Source organism: Diabrotica virgifera, chromosome 6 (assembly GCF_917563875.1).
Source record: "Diabrotica virgifera virgifera chromosome 6, PGI_DIABVI_V3a".
NCBI classification, from domain to species: domain Eukaryota; kingdom Metazoa; phylum Arthropoda; class Insecta; order Coleoptera; family Chrysomelidae; genus Diabrotica; species Diabrotica virgifera.
Genome location: NC_065448.1, coordinates 164,822,463 through 164,849,608, shown reverse-complemented (window position 1 = coordinate 164,849,608; position 27,146 = coordinate 164,822,463). Strand labels below are relative to the sequence as shown.

At 33.3% G+C, this 27,146-nt stretch overlaps 1 protein-coding gene across 1 annotated transcript; it reads left to right on the top strand.

Annotated features, from left to right (window-relative positions):
* Window positions 1-27,146, top strand: LOC126886232 (uncharacterized). Its single transcript, XM_050653096.1, has 4 exons — window positions 1-521; window positions 593-658; window positions 11,176-11,265; window positions 25,990-27,146. Exons 1-4 carry the CDS (start codon window positions 210-212, stop codon window positions 26,050-26,052), a joined length of 531 nt encoding a protein of 176 aa, XP_050509053.1. The 5' UTR covers window positions 1-209; the 3' UTR covers window positions 26,053-27,146.

The window sequence follows — 27,146 nt, the reverse complement described above, 5'->3', positions numbered from 1 at the left end:
CAGTGACTATTTTTTTGCTAAGATTTGTGTCAGAGATCTACATCACTGCTGATATCAGAACGACGAAGTTACTTATTTCGAACGACCCAATATTTCGTTGGATAGTCTGCTTAGTAATATCAATCAAGTCATGGGAACAGTGTGTATTTGTATCGTGCGCCTATTTATTAAGACAAAGATTTACTTTGATAAACAATGAAGTAAGGAAAATGACGTTGCCATCCAGGGACAACGCTGCATCCCGATTAATAGTCAAACTGAAGAATATTAGGAAGTTACACTACCAGTTGTGCACTGTTGGTAAAAATATCAATTCTCACTTTTCCCTGCAGTTGTTGCTGATTATTGGCGTCACGTTTGTAGAATTTGTTAACCATGTTCATAAGTTTATTGGAAATTTTACTGATGATATCGATAGCAGTTCAATCTTTAACTATAACACACTACTGCTAGTGATGCTACCTTTGAAAATCTGGGATGTCATCGCAATTTGCGTCCTGTGCAGCTATACCAAATATGAGGTGCGAGTAAAGCTAAATTTTGTGTTATTCGCTCTTTGTATAAATATTTATCCTTTTTGTAATATTTTTAGGTAAATCTAACTGGTGATATTTTATTTAATATTCACAACAAATATGATTTAACTATATCAAAAGAGGTGAGTTGCCGAAGATTTTGTCATTACTATTTTGTAGATTATCTCATTGTTCTTAATGTTCTACTCCTATTTCTCTCTCTCCCTTCCTTAAGTGGAACAGAACAAAATGCAAAATTTTGACGCATGTCAAACAATGTGTTTAAATGTATTCATTTTTTTCGAAACCTGATAAAACTAATAAATATTTTTGAAAAAATTAAACGCAGAATGAAAGATTACATTAGATATTACCAAGGGCCGAAAGTCCCTGAAAACTTCTATAATGTTTATTTTAATAAGTTACATGGGTGAAAATAAAAGAGAAAATTTAGTGTGATTTTTAATTGCAAATATTTCATTTAAAATAAACTTTTTATTTATTCTAAGGGACTTTCGGCCCTTGGTAATAAAGTAGTCTTTCATTCTGCGTTTAAATTTTTCATAAATACTTATTAGTTTTCTCAGGATTCGAAAAAAAATGAATAGGTACATTTAAAACAGATTGAAAATTTTGACATGCGTCAAAATTTTGCATTGTGCTCCGTTCCCCTTAAAGGGCTCACAGCCCTTTAGTAGAGCCTTTTTCGTCAGTGAGTCATATACCTTTCCAACCATTGCTAGCTTGCTGCACCTCTTTTGCTAGCATCTTCATTTACACCATCCTTCCATCGAAGTTTTGGTCTACCTCTCAGGTTTCTTCCCACTGACTCTGGCATGAGGATTCTTCTAGGCGAATTGTTCTGCAGCGATATGGCTAGATGTCCTTCTCATCTTAGTCTTCCTATTTTCATGAGAGATATCGCGTCTTTACTACCAGATATCTATTTGTATTTGTGGTATATCTTCTTCTAAAAACCGATTTCACAGAGACCAAATTATTCCTCTCAGAATTCTTCGTTCAAATTGAGCAAGAGGTTTTTTCTGCCTTGGAGATGATCCATGTTTCCGATCCATATATGTCAGTACTGGCAGTATAACAGTTTTGTATATTGTTATTTATGTTTTCTGGCTTCTAGTTTATAGTCTTCAAGTGTTTACGCAGCCCAATATAGCACTTGTTTGCAAGAATTATTCTATGTTTGATTTCTTCCGTTCCGGAAGTACCTTCCCTGTGGTCATTGGTTATCAAGGAGCCTCTGTGAGTTAATAGTGAATTGGGTATATAATATAAACCCATAAATTATCTCGTAAAATTTGTCTGTTAAAAATAGTTGAAACGTTATTTTCCCGTTTTTGGTAAGATTCCCTGTAAAAGACAGCTATCTGTAAATCAATTCGTATTTAAACATAACAAAGTTGTCAAAGCTAAGGTTAGTAATTTGTTGTATTACAAAATCGTACAAAAAAAGTGTAGATATATGCTTCAAAGTAAAACAAAATTACTTAATTTCACGGTCTACTACTACTTATTTCAACACCAAATTGCACCTTGCTTCGATAGAACTTTGGTTCTCGTCTTAATGTGGAGAAGAAGAAGACATCAACAAAGTAAATTTGCATCTTGGTGAACCGTTCTACACATCGATATTGCTATGATTTATGGTTTCTTGTATTCACATTATGTATTTACATCTAAGGCTTTGGCCACTCGGGCGATTTTTTACGGCGCCGTAAGAGCAGTAAGCGCCGTAAAATTACGCGGCAGTAAGCGCTGTAAAAAGCATGGCCACACGTGGATGTAAATTACGGCGTGTATCGCGAGATATAAATACAGAGTTTTAGTCTAGGCGCCAAATAAAGGTCATCGTGTCCAGCATTTTCAAAAAATGAAAACGTTATTATTATTATTAAAAAATTTTATGGACGTACGATTTGATGGGAAAAGACACTCAATGGAAAAACGTGAAAAGCAGAGACCATGCCAAGGGGAAAATTGTAAAGCAAAACCACTAACATACTGTGGAAAATGAAAACAGGAATAGATGTAAATAATTTTTTTAATTCTCGTAACTGTTTTAAACTCATTCATACATAGGTACTTTCAATATTATGATAACTAGGCAGTGGCGTGAGGTGACTTTTTATAAAGGGGAAGCGATTCAATAAGGATATAAAAATATTTTCTAAGGGCCGAGGGTCGAGCCACTTCCCACCTGATAACCCTCTGATGCGCTATATCAGCAAAGTGCTTATGTGAGACGTCCTGGTAGTCTAAGAGCTAGTGAACCCTGTTCGTAAATTGTAGAGTTGAGGAACAAAAATGGGAGATTTAAGGAACAAATAAAACGTTGTTTACCCAATGGCTGTATTTTAAGGACTACTTGTTAAACAAACGTTGAAAGCAACACACTATACAGTAAATAGTAAAGCGGCCAGTAGATGGCACTGCTATAAAAATATTTAATTTATTTATCTATATCCAACACTCCCACTAGATAAACAAATTAAGAAAATAACATTTATCAAATGTTTATTACACTATCTTAACTAAACCAATCTCTTTCAAAAACTTATTATGTTTCACAGAACTCAAGCTTTTTGTCAAGAGATCAGCTGGCATGTTAGCTGTGTCCAAATATTCCAGCTTTATCAAACCTTTGTTTACAGCTTCTTTGACAAAATGATATCGGATATCAATGTGTTTCGTCCTTCTATTCAATACAGGATTTATTGCTAATTTATGAGCTCCCATATTATCATTATATAGTATAACGATTTCATCAATACCCAACATCTCATACAACAAATTTTTTAAAAAAATAGCCTCTTTAGCAGCTTCTGATACTGCTATGTATTCCGCTTCTGTGCTTGACAGAGAAACACTATTCTGTTTTCTGCTTTCCCAGACAATAGGTCCACCAGAAAACTGAAAATAGAAGCCCGTATAAGATTTTCTGTCATGAGAATTACTCCCCCAACTGGCATCTACATAGCCTTTCAAATAATTATCATTTTTTGAAAAAGTTAAACCATAGTCTTTTGTAGCCTTTAAATATTTTAATATTCGTTTTACATGCTTCCAATGCGTTTCTGAATGATAATTATTAAATTGACTGAGATAACTTACAGGATATGAAATGTCTGGTCTTGTCAAAACTGACAAATACATAAGACCACCTATTAAATTCTGATAAGGCACTTGAGCAAATGCATTATCGTCTCTATTCAAATTTAAACTAATTTCCATTGGGGTAGAAACCTCTTTCGAATCCTCCATATTGAACCTTTTTAACAACTGTTCAATATAGGATTTTTGATCTAAAGTTATAACACCATTCTCTTTATTATGAGTTACTCTCATACCTAAACAATTCTTAATTTCTCCCAAATCTTTAATTCTGAAACATTCATTTAATTTCAACTTTAAATTATCTGATTCATCTGAATCATTAGAAAAAATAAAAAAATCATCAACATAAACAGAGATAATGGTTTTTAGATTATTTTTCATCTTTATGTATAGACATGGCTCATAATCAGATTTCTTATAACCTAGATTAATTAAGAAATTATCAACTTTTTCATACCAAGACCGAGCTGACTGTTTTAAACCATATATGGCTTTCTTTAGCCTTAATACTTTATTATTTTCAATTTCTAAACCTTCAGGTACTGTCATAAAAACTTTTTCTTTTAAATCACCATTTAAAAAAGCCGTCGCAACATCAAGATGAAAAATATCCAAATTCAAATTTGCTGACAAAGCAAATAAAAGTCTTAATGTAGAATGCCTTATTACTGGAGAAAAGGTTTCATTATAATCAACACCAAATTTTTGAGTGTAACCTTTTGCTACCAGTCTTGCACGATATTTCACTTTACCTGAGTTATCAACCTTTTTCTTGTATACCCACTTACACTTCACTACACAACCATCTTCAGGAACATCAACCACTTCCCATGCTGAGTTATCCTCGAAAGACTGCAGTTCTTCTGTCATAGCCCCTAACCATAAGTTACTATCTGGTCTAGACATGGCATCCTCGACACTAACCGGATCAGAGTCACTATCCGAGCACAAATAAGTCACAAACTCATCAAACCTTTTTGGCTTAGGTATTCTTGTTGATCTCCTGATTTCATCCACTGGCAAATTCGGCAAGTCACATACATAATCGGGATCATTGTTCTCAACAATTTCATCAGTCGATGTGTTCTCTTCAACCTGATGATTCTGATCCTGACATGATGTATTATTATCTCCCACTGAATCTAACATTTCTTTTGCCCCATGTTCACCTTCTAAATCAACATGAATCACATCACACCTTTTTGTGTCTTCCATAATTTGTACGTCTCTACTTACTATTATTTCTTTAGTGGTCGGATTATACACCCTGTATCCTTTCGTAGTCTCAGAGTATCCTACTAAAATGTGCAGAATAGCCTTTTTCTCCCATTTTGATCTTTTTTCTTTTGGAACATGTACCATCACCTTGCTGCCAAATATTCTAAGACCACTAACGTCAGGTTTGCTATCTGTCCACATTTCAAATGGTGTTTTCTTTAAGCCGGAAGCCAGCGATCTATTTTTTAGATAAACAGCTGTGTTTACAGCTTCAGCCCAAAACATTTTTTCAAGATTAGCATCAAACAACAGACATTTTGCCTTTTCTATGATTGTCCGATTTAAACGTTCGGCTACACCATTTTGTTCAGGAGTGTAGGGATTCGTTTTTTGATGTATAATACCATTTACAGTTAAATAATCTTCAAATTCTTTTGAACAAAACTCTCCACCATTGTCACTTCGCAAAGTTTTTATATGGACACCCTTCTGGTTTTCTGCCATACTTTTAAAATTTTTAAAACAATTAAAAACTTCACTTTTTGTTTTAATAAAATAAATGAATACCATTTTACTAAAATCATCTTGGAAAGTAACAAAATATTTAGAGCCACCTAATGATTTGTTTTCCATGGGCCCGCATACATCGCTGTGAATAAGCTGTAATAAACTACTGGCCCTGTGACCTTTTTCTGGAAACGGTAATCTCGTTTGTTTCCCCTCACAACAAACTATACAGTTTTGCTTGTTAATATCAATTTTCCCAGTCACATTCAGTCCATCTACTATTCCATCTTTCATTTTATTTAGATATAGGCTATTTAGATGACCGAAACGTCTGTGCCAGGTATCCCCAGTTACAAATAAACAATTTTTACGATCTGAAATACATTCAGTATTCAATTTATAAACACCATCTATCAATTCAGCTGTTGCAATAATTCCATTTTTATTGTATATTTTGCAACCTGCATTTTCAAATATAACTTCATTTCCATTTTTAATCAATTGAGAAACAGATAAAAGATTTGTCGTCAGATCAGGAACATATAATATATTATTGATGCTTACCTCTAATCTCTTTTTATCGACAATTGTGGTTACCATCATATCACCAGCACATTTCACTTCCAAACTTTCACTGTTAGCCACAGTTATATTGGACGAACTTGCATCTCGGATATTTGTCAACCAATCTTTTCTCGCTGTAAGATGCGTGCTGCATCCAGAATCGACATAAAAATCTGTAGATTTAAAGTTTCCACTTAAGAATGTTGCACTAAACGCATTATTATTAGCACTAGGGCACTTATTCATATAATGACCTTTTTGTTTACACCGGAAGCAGGTTATGTTTTTCTTGTTAACTTTTTTGACATGCTTAGTGCTAACTTCACTCGACTTTGACATAAAAGCTGTCTGCTTTTCACTGTTAGTGCTGTCTATCTGCATATCTAGCAATTTAGATTTGATTACATCAGTGGTAATAGATATCCCCGAATGTTCAATTGCCAGTAACATTGGAGTATACTGTTCCGGAAGTCCCGCTAGGAGAAGCGATCCCAACCACATGTCATCAATTTGGAAACCAGTCCTATTCAACTTCTGTGCAGTTTCGATCACCTGATTCACATAGGATTCCATGGAACTGCAATTTTCCAACCTTAGTGATATGAGTGTTCGAAGCAATCCTATTTTCCTCGAAAAACCTGAGTCTTCGAATAACTTTTTCAGCTTATCCCATACATCTTTCGCCGTTTCAGCTTCTTTCACATGCAAATATATGGATGGATCCAAAGTCAATATTAACTTAGCTTTGGCTTTGGCAACAAGCGTTGTGTCTTGTTCAGTTCCCTGAATACACTTTGTTAGTCCTTCTAGAACAAAGACATTCTCAACCGCGAACGACCAGTCCTGGTAGTTATCTCTACCGGTTAAACGCGGCACACTTGTAAGATAATTCACCGCCATTTTCGATACTGTTAATAACCACGTTGTTAACCAACAAACCGACTAACTAACTTTTTATCGAATGAACACACACTGTTTTGATTTGAACGACCAGAAAATCTTCCACTTAATCGTTTGAGCCCATAACCTGTTCGTAAATTGTAGAGTTGAGGAACAAAAATGGGAGATTTAAGGAACAAATAAAACGTTGTTTACCCAATGGCTGTATTTTAAGGACTACTTGTTAAACAAACGTTGAAAGCAACACACTATACAGTAAATAGTAAAGCGGCCAGTAGATGGCACTGCTATAAAAATATTTAATTTATTTATCTATATCCAACAAACCCTCCGACTAACGGTCGTCCTGTAAGGCTAGAAATTTTTCTAGTGATAATTCATAGCACACCAAGGCTAAAAACCATGACCTGGCAGGCCTCAGTGGTGCACGTGTATCTACCAGGTGAATGGAAAAGTGCAAATTTAGGGGGTAAAATAAACTGTCTCCTGTAAGGTTTAAATTTAAGTATGTGTTTGAGTAAGTCATGCAGAAGAAATGTGTACAATGACAGGCGATTCTGAAGAGCATAAGACCTTGCCAGGCGAGGGGAAAGATTAGGGATTTTTCCTAAAATTATTCTTTTTGCATCGAACAAATTTTTTTTAGCTTTTTTGAATCATTCCAAACAGAAAACGTCTTCAGTGATTTTTCTCTTAAGTTAACAGTTTTTGTTATATAAGCGATTGAAAATTTTGAAAATTGCGAAATCGGCCATTTTTAACCCTAAATCGGACATTTATCTAAAAATTTCAATGTTTCCAAGATACGTAGATATTCTTTAAACATTTATTGATGAAATCCCGAAGAGTTTTTTGCAATAAAGTATCGAAAACCCCTTTGTTTTTTAATTGCTAATCAAGCAGGTGCGACACTGTAGTATAAGTGAGGACGTTTGAGTTGCATAAATTCATTATCTCGAGAATAGGCAAATTTTAAGAGAAATCCTCAGATAGGTAGATTTTTATTTTATTTAAGTTAGATTTTTTTAAATGAGAGTAGGGGTTGTGTGATAGCTCATTTGAAAGGTTATTGAATTTTCTATTCACTAATATTAACATTAACATAATTATTTATACAGGGTGTACACAAATTTTTTTTTATTAAATTAACTTTGATTAAATTTGACAAATAGAAGAAAAATTTTTTTTTGTACACCCTGTATAAATAATTATGTTAATGTTTATATTACTGAATAGAGAATTAAATAACCTTTCAAATGAGCTATCACACAACCCCTACTCTTATTTAAAAAAATCATCGATTACGTCATCACGCCCAGATGGATGACGTCACTAGTATTATATATATGGCAAAAAAGCCTAATTCAAAAATAAAAATCGACCTGTCTGAGGATTTCTCTTGAAATTTGCCCATTCTCGAGATAATGAATTTATGCAAACTCAAACGTCCTCACTTATAGTACAGTGTCGCACACGCTGGATTAGCAATTAAAAAAACAAAGGGGTTTTCGATATTTCATTGCAAAAAACTCTTCGGGATTTCATCAATCAATGTTTAAGGAATATCTACGTACCTTGGCAACATTGAAATTTTTAGATAAATGTCCGATTTAGGGTTAAAAATGGCCGATTTCTCTATTTTCAAAATTTTCAATCGCTCATATAACAAAAACTATCAACTTAAGAGAAAAATCACTAAAGACGTTTTCTGTTTGAAATGATTCAAAAAACCTAAAAAAAATTTGTTCGATGAAAAAAGAACAATTTTAGGAAAAACCCCTAATCTTTCCCATCGCCTGGCAAGGTCTTATGCTCTTCAGAATCGCCTGTCATTGTACACATTTCTTCTAAATGACTTACTCAAACACATACTTAAATTTAAACCTTACAGGAGAAAGTTTATTTTACCACCTAAATTTGCACTTTTCGATTCACCTGGTAGATACACGTGCACCGCTGAGGCCTGCCAGGTCATGGTTTTTAGCCTTGGTGTGCTATGAATTATCACTAGAAAAATTTTTAGCCTTACAGGACGACCGTTAGTCGGAGGGTTCACTAGCTCTTAGACTATGGGTACAAGGAGTCACACACTAAATCCTATCCCGATCAATGCGTGAGGCACTCTATTGCCGCTATTTCTAGTGACTAGTGACCTATCATTGGTCTGTATTGCTTGCTCGGGCCTTAAGTCCTCGCTCCGGGTTTCGTTTCCTAAAAAGAGATTTATTTAATTTTTTTTTTAATTCCGAGGCATTTTCCACAACACACAACTTTCAACAATATGACACTTATTTATACTTGAGCTCTATTCTCCTATCAACTTCTGATAATTGTTGAATGAAGTCTTTTTCAATGGACTTGTAAAGTCTGTCTTCGCTTGTTGAATTTCTTGTAAAACTTTTAATGCATTTTAATACTGAAAAACTTCGTTCAACTGATGCACTTGTGACTGGGATAGTTAGTAGTAATTCACACAACTTGGACACTTCACACAGGAACTTGTTTAAACCAGTAGTTATAAAGAAATACCCAGATTTCTGAGTACCTATATCTTTATCACTAATGTCAGTTGTTTCATAAACAACACTTAACTTCTAATGCAAAGCTGGCATATCAACATATTTTCATTATTTAATCGTAGTGAAATAAATTTCTCTGTGGGAAATTTTGATGAATTATAATTAGAAATATTAAGATTATATATAATTATTCTACAAATTTTAATTCGTTAAAATTTTAAAAGTGAAAATACATTTGTTGTAGAATATTATCAAATATATGTTGCTCTGTTGCCGACATTAGTAGCAGTAACAGCCAGAGCATCCCACTTTTGAAAGGCGCTCGAACGATCGCTTCCAGGGTACCAAAATTCGCGCGACTAGTGGGTACGGTCATTGAACCCTCACCAATTTTTAAACGGGACAACTGCATGACAAGCGGCGATTTTGAGATGCGCTTCTGTCAGGGGAGGAGCGAATAGTTGAATTGTGTGCATATTGAGTTCCTTCCTATGCGATTAATTTTTAATATTTTTCAATGCCTATTGCCTAGGTAATAAAATGTACATTACTGGGAGTAGGGAAAATTTTTAGATAATTAAATATTAGTTAATAATATATTTTGTTTTATCGAAGTATAGGGAAGCGGTGCTTCCCCCGCTTCCATGGACCGCACGCCTCTGTAACTAGGTATAACGCCCAGATTCCTGTTTATAGGACTGGTGATAATTCAAAAAGTAAAATAATTTCATGAATAAGAGGAAAGGAACATTTTGACGGCTGTCAAAGTTTTCAATGTATTTTAAATGTAATCATTTTTTCGAATCCTGGGAAAACTAATAAATATTTTTGAAAAATTTAAACGCAGAATGAAAGATTACTTTATTACCGAGGGCCGAAAGTCCCTTAGAATGAATAAAAAGTTTCTTTTGATTAAGATATTTGAAATTAAAAATCACCCTACATTTTCTCTTAGATTTTCACCCCCGTAACTTATTAAAATAAACATTAAAGAAGTTTTCAGGCACTTTTGGCCCTCGGTAAGAACGTAATCTTTCATTCTGCGTTTAAATTTTTCAAAAATACTTATTAGTTTTCTCAGGATTCGAAAAAAATGAATCCCCATTTAAATATCATTGCAGCCGAAAATACGTACCCATCCCCTTATTACTGATAATTATGTATAAGTAAAATTTTAAAATTTGACAACAAAATAATTCCGGCGAAATTGGTTTAGTTAATAATTGTTTAACGAAAATGTAGCTCGCAGTCAAACAGGCTTGTCTGACCACGCTCAACGCGACGGCCAATAAAATGAATTCGTCCCTTCGTTTGTGACACGACGCCAAAGATGGACCGGTTCGGGCTGGTTCGATGTTGCTGCGCGATATTTTACAGCTCAGTCTGGCCATCTACTATTCCCAGCGTGGGACCCATTTTCGCGCTTATTTTTACAGCTCTTAAGCCTGGGTTTCCTCGAAAGCGGCACCGACAAACAGCGATCGTAGCACTGCGATGAATTACGTCAGATTACGGTGAAAAATTCAAGGTTCTTCACTGGGGCAATGGAATGTGCAAGCTCAGTAAGCGGTGGCTTCCAATGCATCCTTGGAAACCAACGCTATTATTTTGCATGGTACAGTTTTTTATGATGTCATTCATCGCAGTGGGACGATCGGAGGTTGTCGGCACCGCTTTCGAGGAAACCAGCGCTTTACGGCGCCGTAAAAAATCGCCCGTGTGGACAAAGCCTGAAGGTTATATCTAAATTAGTTTAGTATTTTTAGTTTTAGTATTTATTAATTCAAACCTAATATTTGTTATTATTGTTAACATTACAGATTCAAATTTTTTCAAGGCAAATTTTGCAATGGAAGTTTAAATTTACTGCTTTTGATTTTATTGATATTGACACTAGTCTTATCTGCGAGGTAAGAGCTTTTATTTAAAAAGTATTTTATTTTATTAATAATTATTTACTAAAGCAAATAGTAGCATGAACTGTATTATTTTTTTTTATTATGAGATAGGAGTATAATGAAAAGATATAGGTGAAAAAAATATTTTAGGTATCTTATCATTTAAGGGGAAAGGCGCAAAATGTCGCTCGTCAAAATTTTCAATGTGTTTTAAATTTATTCATTTTTTTCGAATCCTGCGATAACTAATAAGTATTCTTGAAAAATGTAAACGCAGAACGAAAGTTTACGTTATTATCCAGGGCCACATGTCCCTTAGAATAAATAAAAAGTTTCTTTTAAGTGAAATATTTGCAATTAAAAATCACACTAAATTTTCTCTTTTATTTTCACCCCTGTAACTTATTAAGATAAACATTACAGAAGTTTTCATGGACTTTCGACACTCAGTTATAATGCAATATTTCATTCTGCGTTTAAATTTTTCAAAAATACTTATTAGCTTTCTCAGGATTCGAAAAAAATTGATACTTTTAAAACACATTGAACATTTTGGTTCTACTTACCCTCCACTTCAAAGTTGAATTTGTGCCGTTGGTTGCTTTTACTTGGGGGTGACATTTACTCCTTCTCGGGGGGTGAAAAACGCGTGTTTAAAATAAGGCCGAAAATGGATAAATTTACTTATTTTACGCACCTTTTGTTCTATAAAGTTTTTTATGTAAGTCAATACTTTTCGAGTTATTCGCGATTTAAAATGTTGATTTTTCGACAAAAAAACTACGTTTTCAGACCGTTTTTCCCAAATAACTCAAAAAGTAAATATTTTATCGAAAAAAATATTTTTAGCAAAAGTGTAGCCTATAAAAAAACGAAAAAATAGTGGTTACTTCGATTTAATGGACTGTAGTAATCATTAAAATAATACTTTATTAAATCAAATTTACTTGAATACACAAAAATCAAACATTTAGTTTTTACAATGCACATGACTTCATTTTTCTTTTGTGAAGGTTAAATCAGAGAGAGTAAATCTTCTTTTTCCTTGCACTGCACGTCGCACGTCAATTCGCGAGAGACAGAGTTGCCACCCCGCACTGGCGCTGTCAATAATATGGAACGCATTGTTGCCACGTTTAACGCCTAAGTTAAATTCTAAATTGTACAAAAATATAAACATAATTGTTCATCCTGCCCGCCTTTGAACGGTAACAAGCGTTCAAACATAAACTAAATAATAGTCAATTTAAATTATACCGTCTTACAGTTTAGTAAACAGTTTCTGCTAAAGGTAGTGGACATAGTTTTGAAACACCTCTTTTAAAAGTTCCGTGAGCAGTTTTAATCGTTGCAACTCGCACTACATTGTCTTCACCTGGATGAATTTCATCAACTCTACCTAACTGCCATTTACAAGGTGGAATATTGTCGTGCTTCAGTAATACTAAATCGCCAATCTTAAGTTGAGCTTCAGTGGTTTTCCATTTTCTGCGTTGCTGAAGTTGAGTTAAATATAGTTTATACCATTGCTTCCAAAATCCTTGCAGTAATTTTTGAATCAATTGGAACCTTGATAATTGATTAATCTTCACATCATGGTCAAAGAGTGGGTCTGGTACAGTATTTAATGTAGTTCCAATCAAAAAATGTGAAGGGGTCAAAGGATTATAATCATTAGGATCGGATGAAAGTGCATAGAGTGGGCGGGAGTTTAATGTAGCTTCAACTTGCACAAGAAATGTTAAAAATTCATCATAAGTTAAAATGGTATCTTTAATCACACGATATAAATGAAACTTAACACCCTTTATGTTGCTTTCCCATAGTCCACCAAAATGTGGTGTATTAGGCGGAATAAAATGCCAAGTAATATTTTGACCTGCACAATCACTCAAAATGTCATCATGAATCTGTTGTAAATAATTAAATAGCTGGTTTAATTCTCTTTTTGCTCCTACAAAATTAGAGCCATTGTCTGAGTAAATATGAGATGGCTTTCCCCGTCTTGAAACAAATCTGCGAAGGCCAGCTAAAAAAGCCTCAGTACTTAATGAATTAATTAATTCTAAATGAACTGCCTTTGTTGAGAAGCATATAAACAAACAAATGTAGGCCTTGTATGTTTTACAACCCCTTCCCTTTCTGTCCTTCAAAAGAAAAGGACCAGCATAATCGACGCCTGTAATCGAGAATGGTCTTGAACTTATAACACGTTGTTCAGGTAAATGTCCCATTAATGGCATTATTGCCTTTGGTTTAAATCTATAACAACGAATGCAATTTTTAACTGTAAATTTTGCTAAGGACATTCCTGCAATAATCCAAAATTGTTGACGCACACTAGCTAACAAAAGTTGTGGACCAGCATGTTGTAAATTTAAATGTTCTTGATTGAAAATTAATCTACTTAATCTATGACTCTTACTAAGCAAAATAGGATGTTTTCCCTCATAATTTAAAAATGAATTTTTAAGACGTCCCCCAACCCTTAATATACCTTTATCATCTACAAAGGGGGTCAATGATAACAATCTACTTGTTGAAGGAATAGACTTATTATTTTTCAATAAGTTAATCTCATTGGAAAAGCACTCTTCTTGGGCTAATTTTACTAAGAACATCTTACTGTTGTAATATTCACTTGCGGAAATTACACCCACACATTTCTTACCTCTAGAAGCCTGTTTCAAATTAGAAATAAACCTCAAACAATAAGCAAAAGTTCTAATTAACTTATTCAAATTTGAAAATCGATCAAAAATTAAACATAAATCATTTTTTACAGAAGTAAAAACTTTTACATTGTTTCTTATTTCTGGAACCTCCTTAATGGTAGGCAAATCACGAAATTTTGGTTTAACAAAATCTGTCAACAAAAATGATGGACCACTAAACCACATCTGACAATGTTGTAATTGATCTGGTAAAATTCCGCGACTACCAACGTCTGCAGGATTTTGCGCAGATGCTATATAATTCCAATGCTCTATATTAGATTCATTTTGAATCTCTGCTATTCTATTTCCGACAAACACCTGCAGTCTTGCTGGAGGTGTATGTAACCAATGCAGCACAATCTGCGAATCACACCAATAAAATATATCATGTTTAAATGTAACTGATTTCGTAACAGTTTTCATTAATCGAACCAGCAGCACACTAGCGCACAGTTCTAATCGGGGAATAGTTAAAATCTTTAATGGAGCTACCTTAGTTTTAGCACATAGTAACCTTACACTTATATTACCATTTGAATCAATACATCTGACATAAATAACAGCACAATAAGCATTCTTAGAGGCATCACTAAAACCGTGAAGCTCTATTAGAATCGGGTTATCAACTAAAACAAATCTAGGAACCTTCAGATCATTCAATGATGGAAGTTTTGAATGGAATTGGTTCCATTTAGAACACAACTCTGGAGGAACCTCTGAATCCCAATCAATCTTTAGAGACCAAAGTGTCTGAATAATAATTTTCACCATGATTACACAACAACTGGCGAGCCCCATAGGATCATAAATCTTTGAAATTACGGAAAGTATTGAACGTTTAGTAATTGAATCAGTCTTGACAATATCTACTTGAAAACTGAAAACATCCAATTCACTAGACCATTGAACTCCTAATGTTTTAACTGAATCATAATTTCCAAGAGTTAATACACGAAGTGAATCAGAATGATCTTGAAAATGATTCAAAATAGTTTCATTGTTGGATGTCCATTTTCGTAAATCAAAATGAGCTGATCTCAAAATTTGAACTATCTGATCACAAACTTCCATAGCATCAATTTCGTTTGAAAATCCGGTAATTAAATCGTCTACATACATATCCCTGTAAATAATTTCACATGCCCTAGGAAAACTTTCCTTGTTCTCCAATGCTAATTGTCGTATACACCGCATTGCCAAAAATGGTGCACTCGATGTACCATAAGTTACTGTGTTTAATTTATAGGTTAAAATTGGATCAGATGGATTTTCTCTCCATACAATCTTTTGCATTGACCTGTCATCTGCATGCAAGAGAATCATTCTATACATTTTACTTATATCCGAAATCACTGCCACCTTATGCTCCCTAAATCGCAATAAAATTCCTATGATATCATTTTGTATCGCTGGGCCAGCATACTGAATGTCATTCAGCGATCTTCCATTACTGGATGGTGAAGACCCATCAAATACAACCCTTAGTTTAGTCGTTAGACTTTCACTTTTAATCACCCCATGATGCGGCAAAAAATAAGATGCCTCTGAATCTGAATTATCTAAGGTCATATGACCTAAATCCTTATATGCATTCATAAATTCAATATAATCCCTTTTAAAATTGAAATCCCTTTGAAACCTTTTCTCAAGGTTTAGTAATCTTTTAATCGCCATAGGTTTAGAATCACCTAAATCTAAAGGACCTTTCTTCCAAGGAACCTTTACTATAAATTGCCCATTATCTGCTCTAGACACATTTTTCTGAAAATGCTCTTCGCAAAAATTATCTTCTTCAGATTCTATAGGTACATCCATTGGCTCTTCAAGAGACCAAAATCTTTGTAATTGTTTATCTAAATCGTTTTCGGATAATTGAACTGAGAAATGACATTTAACACTTTGTGAGGGATTTGAAATCTTTCCAGTCACAATATATCCAAATACTGTGTTCTGAAGCATAGGTAAATTTTTCCCAAGCCTAATCTGCCCATCTAAAATAACATCCCAGAATAAACTAGCATCTATTAAAATATCAATCTTATCATAAACATTAAATGATTCATCAGCAAGCACAAGATTAGATGGTATGTTCCACTTATAAATATCAAAAGTATATGCAGGTAAATTATCTGTTATCTTGGGAACTACTAAACTGTCAACAATTGACGAAAAATCATTAAATCTAGATTTAATCTGAACCCTACATTTTTTATTTAAGGAGGTTGAAGAATTGTTAATGCCTGTCACACAAATCCTAGTGTTTTCTGTTTTTAAATTTAATTTTTTGCAAAATTCTTCGCTAATGAAACAAGATTGGCTCCCAGAGTCCAAAATTGCTCTAGCTATATGACAGTTACCCAAATGGTCAACAACCTTAATATTAGCCGTACTCAACAAGACTAAACTCCTAGCAGATTCAATTTCCCTTTTATTTTGCAAAGCTAAAAGCTCATTACTAGATTGTTTTAAATTACTTTCAATATCAGTCAGCTGATTTGAGAATAACGAGCTAACATTACTTACACCGTCTGCTACACCTTTTTGCTGTAAATCTATATTTTCAATTGAACTTGAATCCGCATGCTTGTTTTCATGCAATAGGGAACTATGTTTACGTTTACAAATTTTACAACCAAATCTTTGACATTTTGAATTAAAATGGCCTATGCATAAACAGTTACTGCATAATTTTAATTTTTTAATCTGAGCCCACCTATCATTTATGGATAATTTGAGAAACTTTTCACAATTGTATATCATGTGATCCTGTTTACAAAAATTACAACTCTTTCCTGCATTATTTACCACCAATGAACGTGATAAGTTTTTATTTCTATTATCAGACTTATTTTGACTAACTTGTTGATTTAAATCTAATGTCTCCAAAAAATCAGCACGTTTTTTCAGAAATTCAAAGAGTTCATCTAATCGGGGCATATTATTATCACCCTTAATCAATTCCCATTCACGAGAAGTAACTTTGTCCAATTTTAATGAAATTATATGAATAATTATTGCATCCCAATGTTCTGTAGGCAATTCAAGACTTTTAAGTGCATATAAATGTTTCTTTACCGTATCAATTAAAGTTCGTATACCACTTGCCGATTCCTTTGCTAAATTTTGAATATTAAATAGAGCTTTAATATGATTATCCACTAACATTCGTTTATTATTGTATCTGTTACACAAAGTTTCCCATGCATACATATAATTCTGTGGAGAAAAATCTAAATCCTGAATAATACTTATAGCTTCATCCGTTAAACTTGACTTTAGGTAATGGTATTTTTGAATGTCTGAAAGAGTTTTGTTATTATGAATTAAAGCCTCATAAGTATTTTTATACTCTAACCATCTTAAATAGTCTGAATTGAATGAAGGGAGTCTTATTGGAGGTAATCGAATCCCTTCCAATCCACAAGCACCTTGTACTGTTTCCCTTTGTTCCACCCTGGCTGTAGAACTAAAATCACCTGATTCCTGACTAAAATACCACTTTTTTGAGATACATTTAGCAATTGACATATATCTCCGGTATTTATCATCAAAATTCTTTCTTTTTTCAAACTCATCATCGATTACATCATCAGCACAATTTAATTCTATCGATTCCTGAACAGAGTTAAACTCTTTTCTACTATCTTCAATATCTTGAACATTGATTTCTAGTTCAGAAATCTTCTGTTCAGTTAAATCACTAATCGATTCCAATGGTTCTATAAATTCTACGAAGCTTTTTAATCTTTTTAAAATTAACGCTCGTTTTTTGTACAACTGCTTAACTTCTGCTGCTTTTAAAGTCCTCATATTGTCAATGAAGAATGGATTAAATACTTTTTATATAAATCAAAACCCATTATCAATATCAATTAAATATTTAAATTTGTACGAACATAAAGAGCAATTATGCACCTCAAACTGTATTTACTGGCAATCAATTACAATAGACAAATTCCAGAACAATTGCAGGTTAAATATACCTTGTAATCTTTGTTATAATCTACTTAGTATTAACTAAAAATACCTTACATAAAAGCCCAATCATAAAAATACATCTATAAATCAACAAATCCCAAAAAATATACTTATTCACACGACAATAATTAATTATTTATGCCGTAAATCAATCAAATTCCAATTAATGAAATACCTAATCAGCAAATCAAATAGTCACATGAATTAAATTCATAAATCTAAACACCGGTATACTGTATACTTGTGCAAATCAAAACTACACCAAGAAAATCAGGAATTGTAAAAAATAGGAAACAGACTCACATTTATTTCTCCTCAAATCAATGCTATCACTGTACCCTGTACCGCTTCTTGGCTAAAATCAGGAACCATCACCACTCACCACGTGCAATCAACAAGTTTATTCTTAAATACCGCTTATAGGTTTTATACATCCGGCTCGAAGGACCAAAAATGGTTACTTCGATTTAATGGACTGTAGTAATCGTTAAAATAATACTTTATTAAATCAAATTTACTTGAATACATAAAATCAAACATTTAGTTTTTACAATGCACATGACTTCATTTTTCTTTTGTGAAGGTTAAATCAGAGAGAGTAAATCTTCTTTTTCCTTGCACTGCACGTCGCACGTCAATTCGCGAGAGACAGAGTTGCCACCCCGCACTGGCGCTGTCAATAATATGGAACGCATTGTTGCCACGTTTAACGCCTAAGTTAAATTCTAAATTGTACAAAAATATAAACATAATTGTTCAAATAGTGTACCAGTAAAGTCTACAAATTGAGTAGAAGCAAAGTTGTAGCTCATGAAAAATACGTTCTTATTCGTCTAATTCCAAATCGAATAATTAAACGCGAAATCACCGAAGGAAGAAGCGTTTTTCGGGAAAACCTTATTAACATTTTTAAAGTATCGAAAAAAAGCTTATTATATTTTTTTTACAAAAGTTTACAGTATCAAAAATAAACGAGTTACACTGAAAAAAAAAGTTGGCCCCTTTTTTTTTGGTAAAAAAATCGTGAAAACCTCCCTCTATTTAGCACCCTAAATGAAATTAATCGTTTGGCTTTACCATCTATTTTAACTTTATGTGTATTGTTTATATGATCTGTAAGTTTGATTGGTTTGAAGTGCTTATTTTTGGAAACATTTGATTTTATAGTAAAAAAAAAAAATTTCTAAAAATTTTTGAAAAATTTAAATTTTTCGAAATAACTTAAAAAGTATTAGTGATAAGAAAATCTTAAAGTGTAAAAAAATGTAGGTTTTGCTATTATAAATATGGTAGTTTCATTTTGTTTCTCCGTAAGACAAAAATTGGTTAAGATATGGCTGTTTAAAATTTGCATACACTCTTGATTAGTGACCAATTCAAGCTTTCTCAATTATAACCCTTTCAAAAATAAACACTTTAAACCGGTGAGATTGACAGATCATATAAAAAATAGATAGGTAAGTAAATTGTCTGTAAAGCGGTAGCGATTAGTTTCATTAGGGGAGCTAAACACGGCGAGATTTCCATGATTTTTTACAAAAAAAAAGAGGGCCAACATTATTTTGAGCGTAACTCGCTTATTTTTAATGCTAAAACTTTTGTTAACAATTAAATCAAAGCTTTTTATAAACACTTTAAAAAAAGTTTAAATGGGTTTTTCCCGAAAAGTGCTTAATTTTTCGGTGATTTCACCTTGAAATATTCGATTTGGAATTAGACGAATAAGAACGTATATTTCATGAGCTACAACTTTGTTTTTGTTTGATTGGTAGACTTTACTGATACACCATTTTTTGGGTTTTTTATAAGCTACACTTTTGCTAAGAATATTTTTTTCGATAAAATATTTACTTTTTGAGTTATTTGCGAATAACCGTCTGAAAACGTAGTTTTTTTTGTCGAAAAATCAACATTTTCAATGGCAAATAACTCGAAAAGTACTGACTTAGGTAAAAAACTCTAGAACAAAAGTTGCTTAAAATCAGTCAATTTATCCATTTCCGGTCTTATCTTGAACGTATGTTTTTTCACCCCGAGAAGGGGTGACTGTCACCCCCCAAGTAAAATTAACCAACGGCACAATTTCAACTTTGAAGTGGAGGGTAAGTAGAACCTAAATCCAAATTTTCATGCAATTCTGAGTTGCCCCTGAAAATTACACGGTATCGCCGAATTTCCCGTTCATTTACTGGGTTATAGGAGCAGTTTTTATACTGAGAATCTGTAGGTACATGTTACTTACGGTGATTATTATAAAAATTATAAACATTTATGAAACAACGCAAAACATCGTTTTTGTAATTATCTCTGCAAATTATTGATGACTTTGAATTTCAATTAACCATCTGTTCATATCCAATAGTTTATCAATATAAAGATTTCTCCTAGTATAGTCAAAAAATGCTATAGGTAAAAACTACATTTTCTAATTTTGGCCTTTGTATATACTTATAGGAAGAAATAGGACCGATCTGACAATACCTCGATACGTATTTTTTATTAATTATGTTCCCTCTTTGAGCTATCAGATACCTGTAATAACTTTTCCGATGTAAAAATCTATCATTTTTTATTTCTAGAATGGGTTATAGGCAGGGCCGTAACTACCATTGGGGCAACCGGGGCATTGCCCCGGGGCCCCAGCCAAGGGGGGCCCCGCAGGGGCCGCTTTTTCTTTAGCCGTGCATAAATTTTAACGAGGAATATAAAAATATGTGTTTTAAAAGCCGATCCCAACGAAATATTTTCAACTGACACAATTTTAAAAAGATCTTACAGGGGCACCCTAGACCTCAACATAAAGTTTTAATTTTTCAGGGGCCCCTGAGGCCTGGGCGAAGCTGGGGCCCCTGAGACCTTAAGGTACTAGTACACTTTAGAAGACCAAAAATAATCATTTTTTTCAACAATTTTTTTCTCAGAACCTTTAATAAAAATGAACATAAAACTTTTTACATATTAGAGAGAGAGTACAAAAAATATATCTGGACGTCGGAGGTAAACTACACTATGTCGACATGGTGTTTTTTTGTGAACAAGCTTTTTTAATCCACTTATTTTATTAGTTGGATTATAGAAATTGATTATATATTATCATTAAAATATAAACGTACTGTCTATCAAACCATTATGGTATATATCAGATTTTAATTAACATTCTCAATGCACTAAACTTTAATGCAAACACAGGCTAAACACAGTTGCTCGAAATGACATAGTGTAGTTTACCTCCGAGGTCCAGATATGTTTTTTCATTTATGCACGTACACTAATATTGTAGAGGGCGCAAAAGTCGAGGCCTCGAAAAATGATGGCGGACAGTTAATCTCAGGATTGAGATATACGAAACAAAAAAATCCTACTGCATTTCAAAGAAGAAGGTTCATACGTGACCACAATTTGACCAAAAAATAAAAAATAAATATTTTTTAACCATGAAAAACTGAATAAAAACGGGCGATTTTTTCACAAATTTTTTTCAAATTTCCGTAAAATCTTTTTTTTTTGTAGAATTTTTCACTAATGGTGGTAAATTGTCACGTAAGAAACCTTCCTTTTTTAAATGCCGTATAATTTTTTTGTTTCTGATATTCCAATCCTGAGATTAACTGTCCGCCATCGGAACTACTTTTTTTCGAGGCGTCGACTTTGGCGCCCTCTAAAATATTAGTGTACATACATAAATGAAAAAAGATATATTTTTTGTGTTCTCTAAGAGTTAGATATTAATATGTAAAAGGTTTTATATTAATTTTTAATAAAGGTTCTGAGAAAAAAAATCTTGAAAAAATGCTTATTTTTGGTCTTCTAAAGTGTACTAGTACCTTAACATAAAAATATAAATTATTCCTTAGGAAATTAGTTATTTCCGCGTAATAAAACCTAAAATGCCATTGGAAGAGGGGGCTCGGGCTAAGCTACAACAAGTCTAGGAAGGGATGCCTCAGGGGAGTATTTAATCGCCCGTACCATATAACATTTTTGTTTCAGATTTGCCAACAGATGTAAGAACATTGTAGCCGAACAATGTAATTAACATTACAGAATCTTTTTTATGAAAACAGAAAAGATGTTATATTGATGGTACCTACTTGCAAAATTATTTAGCTTAAAATAAGGTGATTTCAAAATTTTTTTGTGTTGGTCTAAAATAGCAATATGAAGGTACAAAAAATTTCAGTCATGGAATGCATTAAAATGCGTTTTCAAGGGGTTAAATGTCAAACATTTTTCCGGAATCCCCCCTTCCGCTGGGGGTAAACCCCCAGACCTCCCGGTAGAGGGCCCCCAGATGACGTTTGCCCCAGGGCCCCCAACATCGTAGTTACGGCCCTGGTTATAGGGAAAAATAAGAAGAATAAGAAGAGAATAAAAAAGAAAGTTCATTCGGAGAAAGTCATATATATATATGTTACAGTTCCAGTTGGAGTTGACTTTTCCTAGTTCGAGTTGACTCAAACAGCTGGTTTTAGTAAAAGTTGATTATAAATATAAAATAAAGATTTTTATTCAACATTTACTAGTAAAAGTAGACTCCAACTAGTTAAAGTATACTCTTCCCAATGGCATTTAGTAAAAGCTGATTCACACAAACAACCGATTCTAGAAATTAAATGTTACTGTATATTATGTTCAAATCGTGATATTTACAGGGCGTTTCAATAATAATTGTCCATATAGTAACTGGAGAAACCTTAGCGCAAAATACGAAGATTTAACCTAAAACACTTAAATAAAATGTGGTTCCTTACTGAGTTACAGGGTGTTTTATCTAGAAAATTTAAAAATTATTTTTGCTCAGCATTTTAAAACTATTTGACGTATTCTTTTCATACTTGGCAAAAAGTGCGACTACTAAACTCCCTACTAAATTATGATAAACAAACGTTTCTAGCTACCACCAGAGGCGTACGACAGGGGATGGTGGATGGTTGACCCTTCTCAAATTCTACGCCACTAGAGGAATTACTATTTTAGTGCCATTTTTAGATTCTCCAATACTTTCTACGTAAATAATATACTCTTAATTGGTAACGCTAAAGTCATTAGTTTTCGAGATATTTGAAGTTAAATATGAAACGGCACACTTATTTTGATTAATTTATGATATATTTCAAATATGAAATATGATTAAAATTTAAAAATTATTTGTACCCAGTACTTTAAAACTATTTGGCGTATCCTTATCCTACTTGGCAGAAAGTGTAGATACTGTACACCCTACTAAATTAAGATACATTAACGTTTCTAGCTACTACCAGAGGCGTACGATAGGGGATAGTGGCTGGTTGACCCTTCCCAAATTCTACGCCACTGACAAAATTGCTTAGTATAATTTTTTGATTTTGCAATACTTTTTAAATAAATATAGTGCTCTTCATTTGTAACGATAAAATGATTAATTTTCGAGATATTTGAATTTAAAAATGAAGCGACACAATACATTAACCAAAATAACCGTGTCGTTTCATTTTTAACTTCAAACATCTCGAAAACTAATGACTTTATTGTTACGAATGAAGAGTATATTATTTTCATAGAAAGTGTTGGAGAATCTAAAAATTGAACTAAAATAGCAATTTCGCCAGTGGCGTAGAATTTGGAAAGGGTCAATCATTCACTTTCCCCCGTCGTACGCCTCTGGTAACAGCCAGAAACCTTTGTTTAACATAATTTAGTAGTTTGTATAGTACCTATACTACCTACCAAGTATGAAAAGGATACGTCAAATAGTTTTAAAATGCTGTACAAAAATAATTTTTAAATTTTTAGATAAAACACCCTGTAGCTCAGTAAGGAACCACATTTTATTTAAGTGTTTTACGTTAAATCTTCGTATTTTGTGCTAAGGTTTCTCCAGTTATTATATGGACAATTATTAATGAAACACCCTGTATAGTCCAGACTGTATCGTCGCCCCCGTTAGGTAAATTATCCCAGTTCGAGTTTTTTGCACAAACTTACTCAAAAAGAGGTCTTTATAACGAATCCACAGGGTGTCAGTTGGTACCGTAATCGAAAAATTGTTTAAACAATTTTTTTTTAAACAAATTCACAAAAAAGATTCACTTCGGACATTTTTTTACATCATTAATTTGGGTCATTCGGAGCAAAAGAGGCCTTTTGTGATTTTTCTGTAAAATTTATTGTTCTCGAGTTATACGCGATTTAAAATTTGAAAAATGCGAAAATAACCATTTTCAAGGATTAATATAACTCAGTTAAAAATTATTATTATGAAATTCAGAAAGTCACCAAATCAAATTTTAACGACCCCCTGCAAGGCACTGAAGAAATATTTGTCATTATTGTATTACTAAGCTGTTATTTTTAATTATTAACAATGAGCGCTAGGAGCGTATTGAGGCGGCTGTCAATGTGAGTGCGACTGAGATGCACCATTGGACGGTCGGAATGGAGGATCTTACTCGCACTCACATTGACGGCCGCCTCAATACGCTTTTATCGCTCATTGTTGATAATTAAAAATAACAGCTTAATAATAAAATAATGACAAAAATTTCTTTAGGATCTTGTAGGGGGAGCTTTAAACTTTGATTAGGGACTTTCTGACTTTCATAATAATAGTTTTTAACCGAGTTATTAAGCCTTAAAAATGGTAATTTCGCATTTTTCAAATTTTAAATCGCGTATATAACTCGAAAACTATCAATTTTAGAGAAAAATCACAAGAGACCTTTTTTGCTCCGAATGACCAAAATAATCTAAAAAAATTTGTCCGGAGTGAAATACTTAGTTATTTATAAAACAGTTCGTGAAGTATGCTTTTTGCGCACGCACGCGATGTTTAGAGCACGAGCGGGCGGAGGGCTATTCATCGCCTAAGTGCGCAAAAAGTACTTCACGCACAGTTTCAGTATTTTATCTACCAAAAAACAAATAAAAAACTGCAACTCTTCGTCACTGGAATACATTCCTATTTTACAATTTTTTAGAACTTTGACATTTAAAAATTCAAACTTCTGTCAAACCACAAAACTGTTAAAACTTATTTTGTAATTTATTGCTCACATGTCATCACCATGACAAGGCGAAAGTTAATGATATTTGATTATATGAAAGTGTGCTAAAAAACAGTGCGAAAAAGTAAATCCCATTTAAAATACATTATGACTTCAGGCACACTTTAAACGCTTCATGTACTATCTTTATTTACAATTTTCACAAAATAAAAATTTATACATAATATGATGTAGAGTAGATAAGAATTATTTTTGTGAATTTGGTTAACAAAAATTGGTTAAACAATTTTTCGACCGCGGTACCGCCTGACATTGTGTATTTATTATAAGGATGTATTTGTTTGAGTAAGTTTGTGCAAAAAAATCGAATCAGAATAATTTACCTAACGGGGGCGACGTTACCGTCTGGACTAAGTTGAAACGGTCAAAACAAAGAGACGCACACTCATCAAAAATGCACGTGAGATTATACTCGTATAAATTGTATAATCTACTTTTACTAACAAAAGTTAGGAAGAGTCAACTTCAACTAGTAAAAGCTGATTTAAATTTTTCAAATCAACTTTTACTGCTCGTTTCAGTTGGAGTTGACTCAAACTAGGAAAAGTCAACTCTAACTGAGAATCAACTTGAACTGTAACATATACACTCTCTGATGATAGCTTAGGAGATTGAAACCGGATATTGTGTTTATGGCACTCTCTGAATGAATTGAAACATAAGACGTCTCTAGTTTTCATTTTAAAACAAAATTATTATTTATTTCTATTAGTTTACTCTTAACAGAGTATGCGTGACCCGGTTTTCGTTGGAATTTTTGCCACGCTGAGCAGGCAGGAATTGAGATGCAATTCATAGATCTTTCCTAGCCTTCTTTCCTCAGCATTCGTATGGTTTGCAAATTATAGAAACCATGAAGGCGTTACCAGAAACTTGTTCTTAATAAAAGTTTTATTTTAATATTTTTTATTTTATAGAAATAAAACTTTCGATTATTATATTTTAGTATTTTTAGTAATTTTTAAATCATATGTATTAATTTTAACACTTTTTTTTAGATAATTGCCACAGCTGCTACATACTTGACAATTATAATTCAGTTTGATTCCAAGATATTGTAGAAATATATTCTAAGGATAATTATTTATTTGCAAGAGTTGAATTACTAGCACATGAATGGAGCCTAGACTACACTATTCTCTATACACTATAATACTATTGCTGCTGTGGACGGCGGACGGTTCACTTATACCGTCGATGATGACGTGGTCCACTGGAGTGATGCTTGGGTAGGGGTTGGTGCGAAGATTCGTGACGGCGGAATTTGGATTGGTGGGTGGAGCGGACGATATTTTTTTAGGAGATGATGACGTGGAGACCCCTGCTCTGACCCCTCTCGATCCCCTGCTGGACATAGGCCTCCTCTGTTTGTCTCCAAAGTGTTCTATCTTGTGCTTTCTGTATTCAGTTTTATTGTCTTTCGAAAGTTGACTTGCCATCGTGTTGGTGCTCTTCCTCTGCTACGATTATCGGCTCTTGGTTTCCATTCAACTAGTTTGTGAGTCCATCTTCCGTCCTTCATTTCCATTTTAAGTTACAGCTTCTTTCAATGGCGTTTATGACTTTGGTCTTAGCTCGTAGATCTTCGTTTTTAATCCTGTCTTGTAGAGTGACTCCTATCATTCATCGCTCCATTCTTCTTTGCGCTAGTCTTAGTTTTTGTGCGTTTTTCTTTGTGAGCGATAATGTTTCTGCACCATAGGTCATCAACGGTAGCACGCATTGGTCGAAAACTTTTTTTTCTTCATATTAGCTGGAATGTCACTCTTAAAAAGGTTCCTAAGAGTAATAAGTATATATACAAGGTAGCTCAACTTCAGGGGGTTTTTATGTTTATTTAGTACTTATTAGGTATGCTTTTTATTTTTTGTAAATCTTTATTGTTATTTCTCAATAAACATTATTATTATTATTACTTGTCCCAAATCGTCTGCGTAGCTTATGTGGTGTAGTATCTCTCCGTCCATATTTATTCCTTTGTCACTCCATTCGAGGGTTTTTATTGCTTTTTCTAGAGCCGATATGAAAAGTTTAGGTGACAGCGTATCACCTTGTCGGATCCCTCTTTGGATTTTTATTTGGTTGCTGTTAGCGTGTAGTTGTATCGAGCTTGTCGCATTTTTTATATACAGTGATGAGCGCGCTAATAACCGGC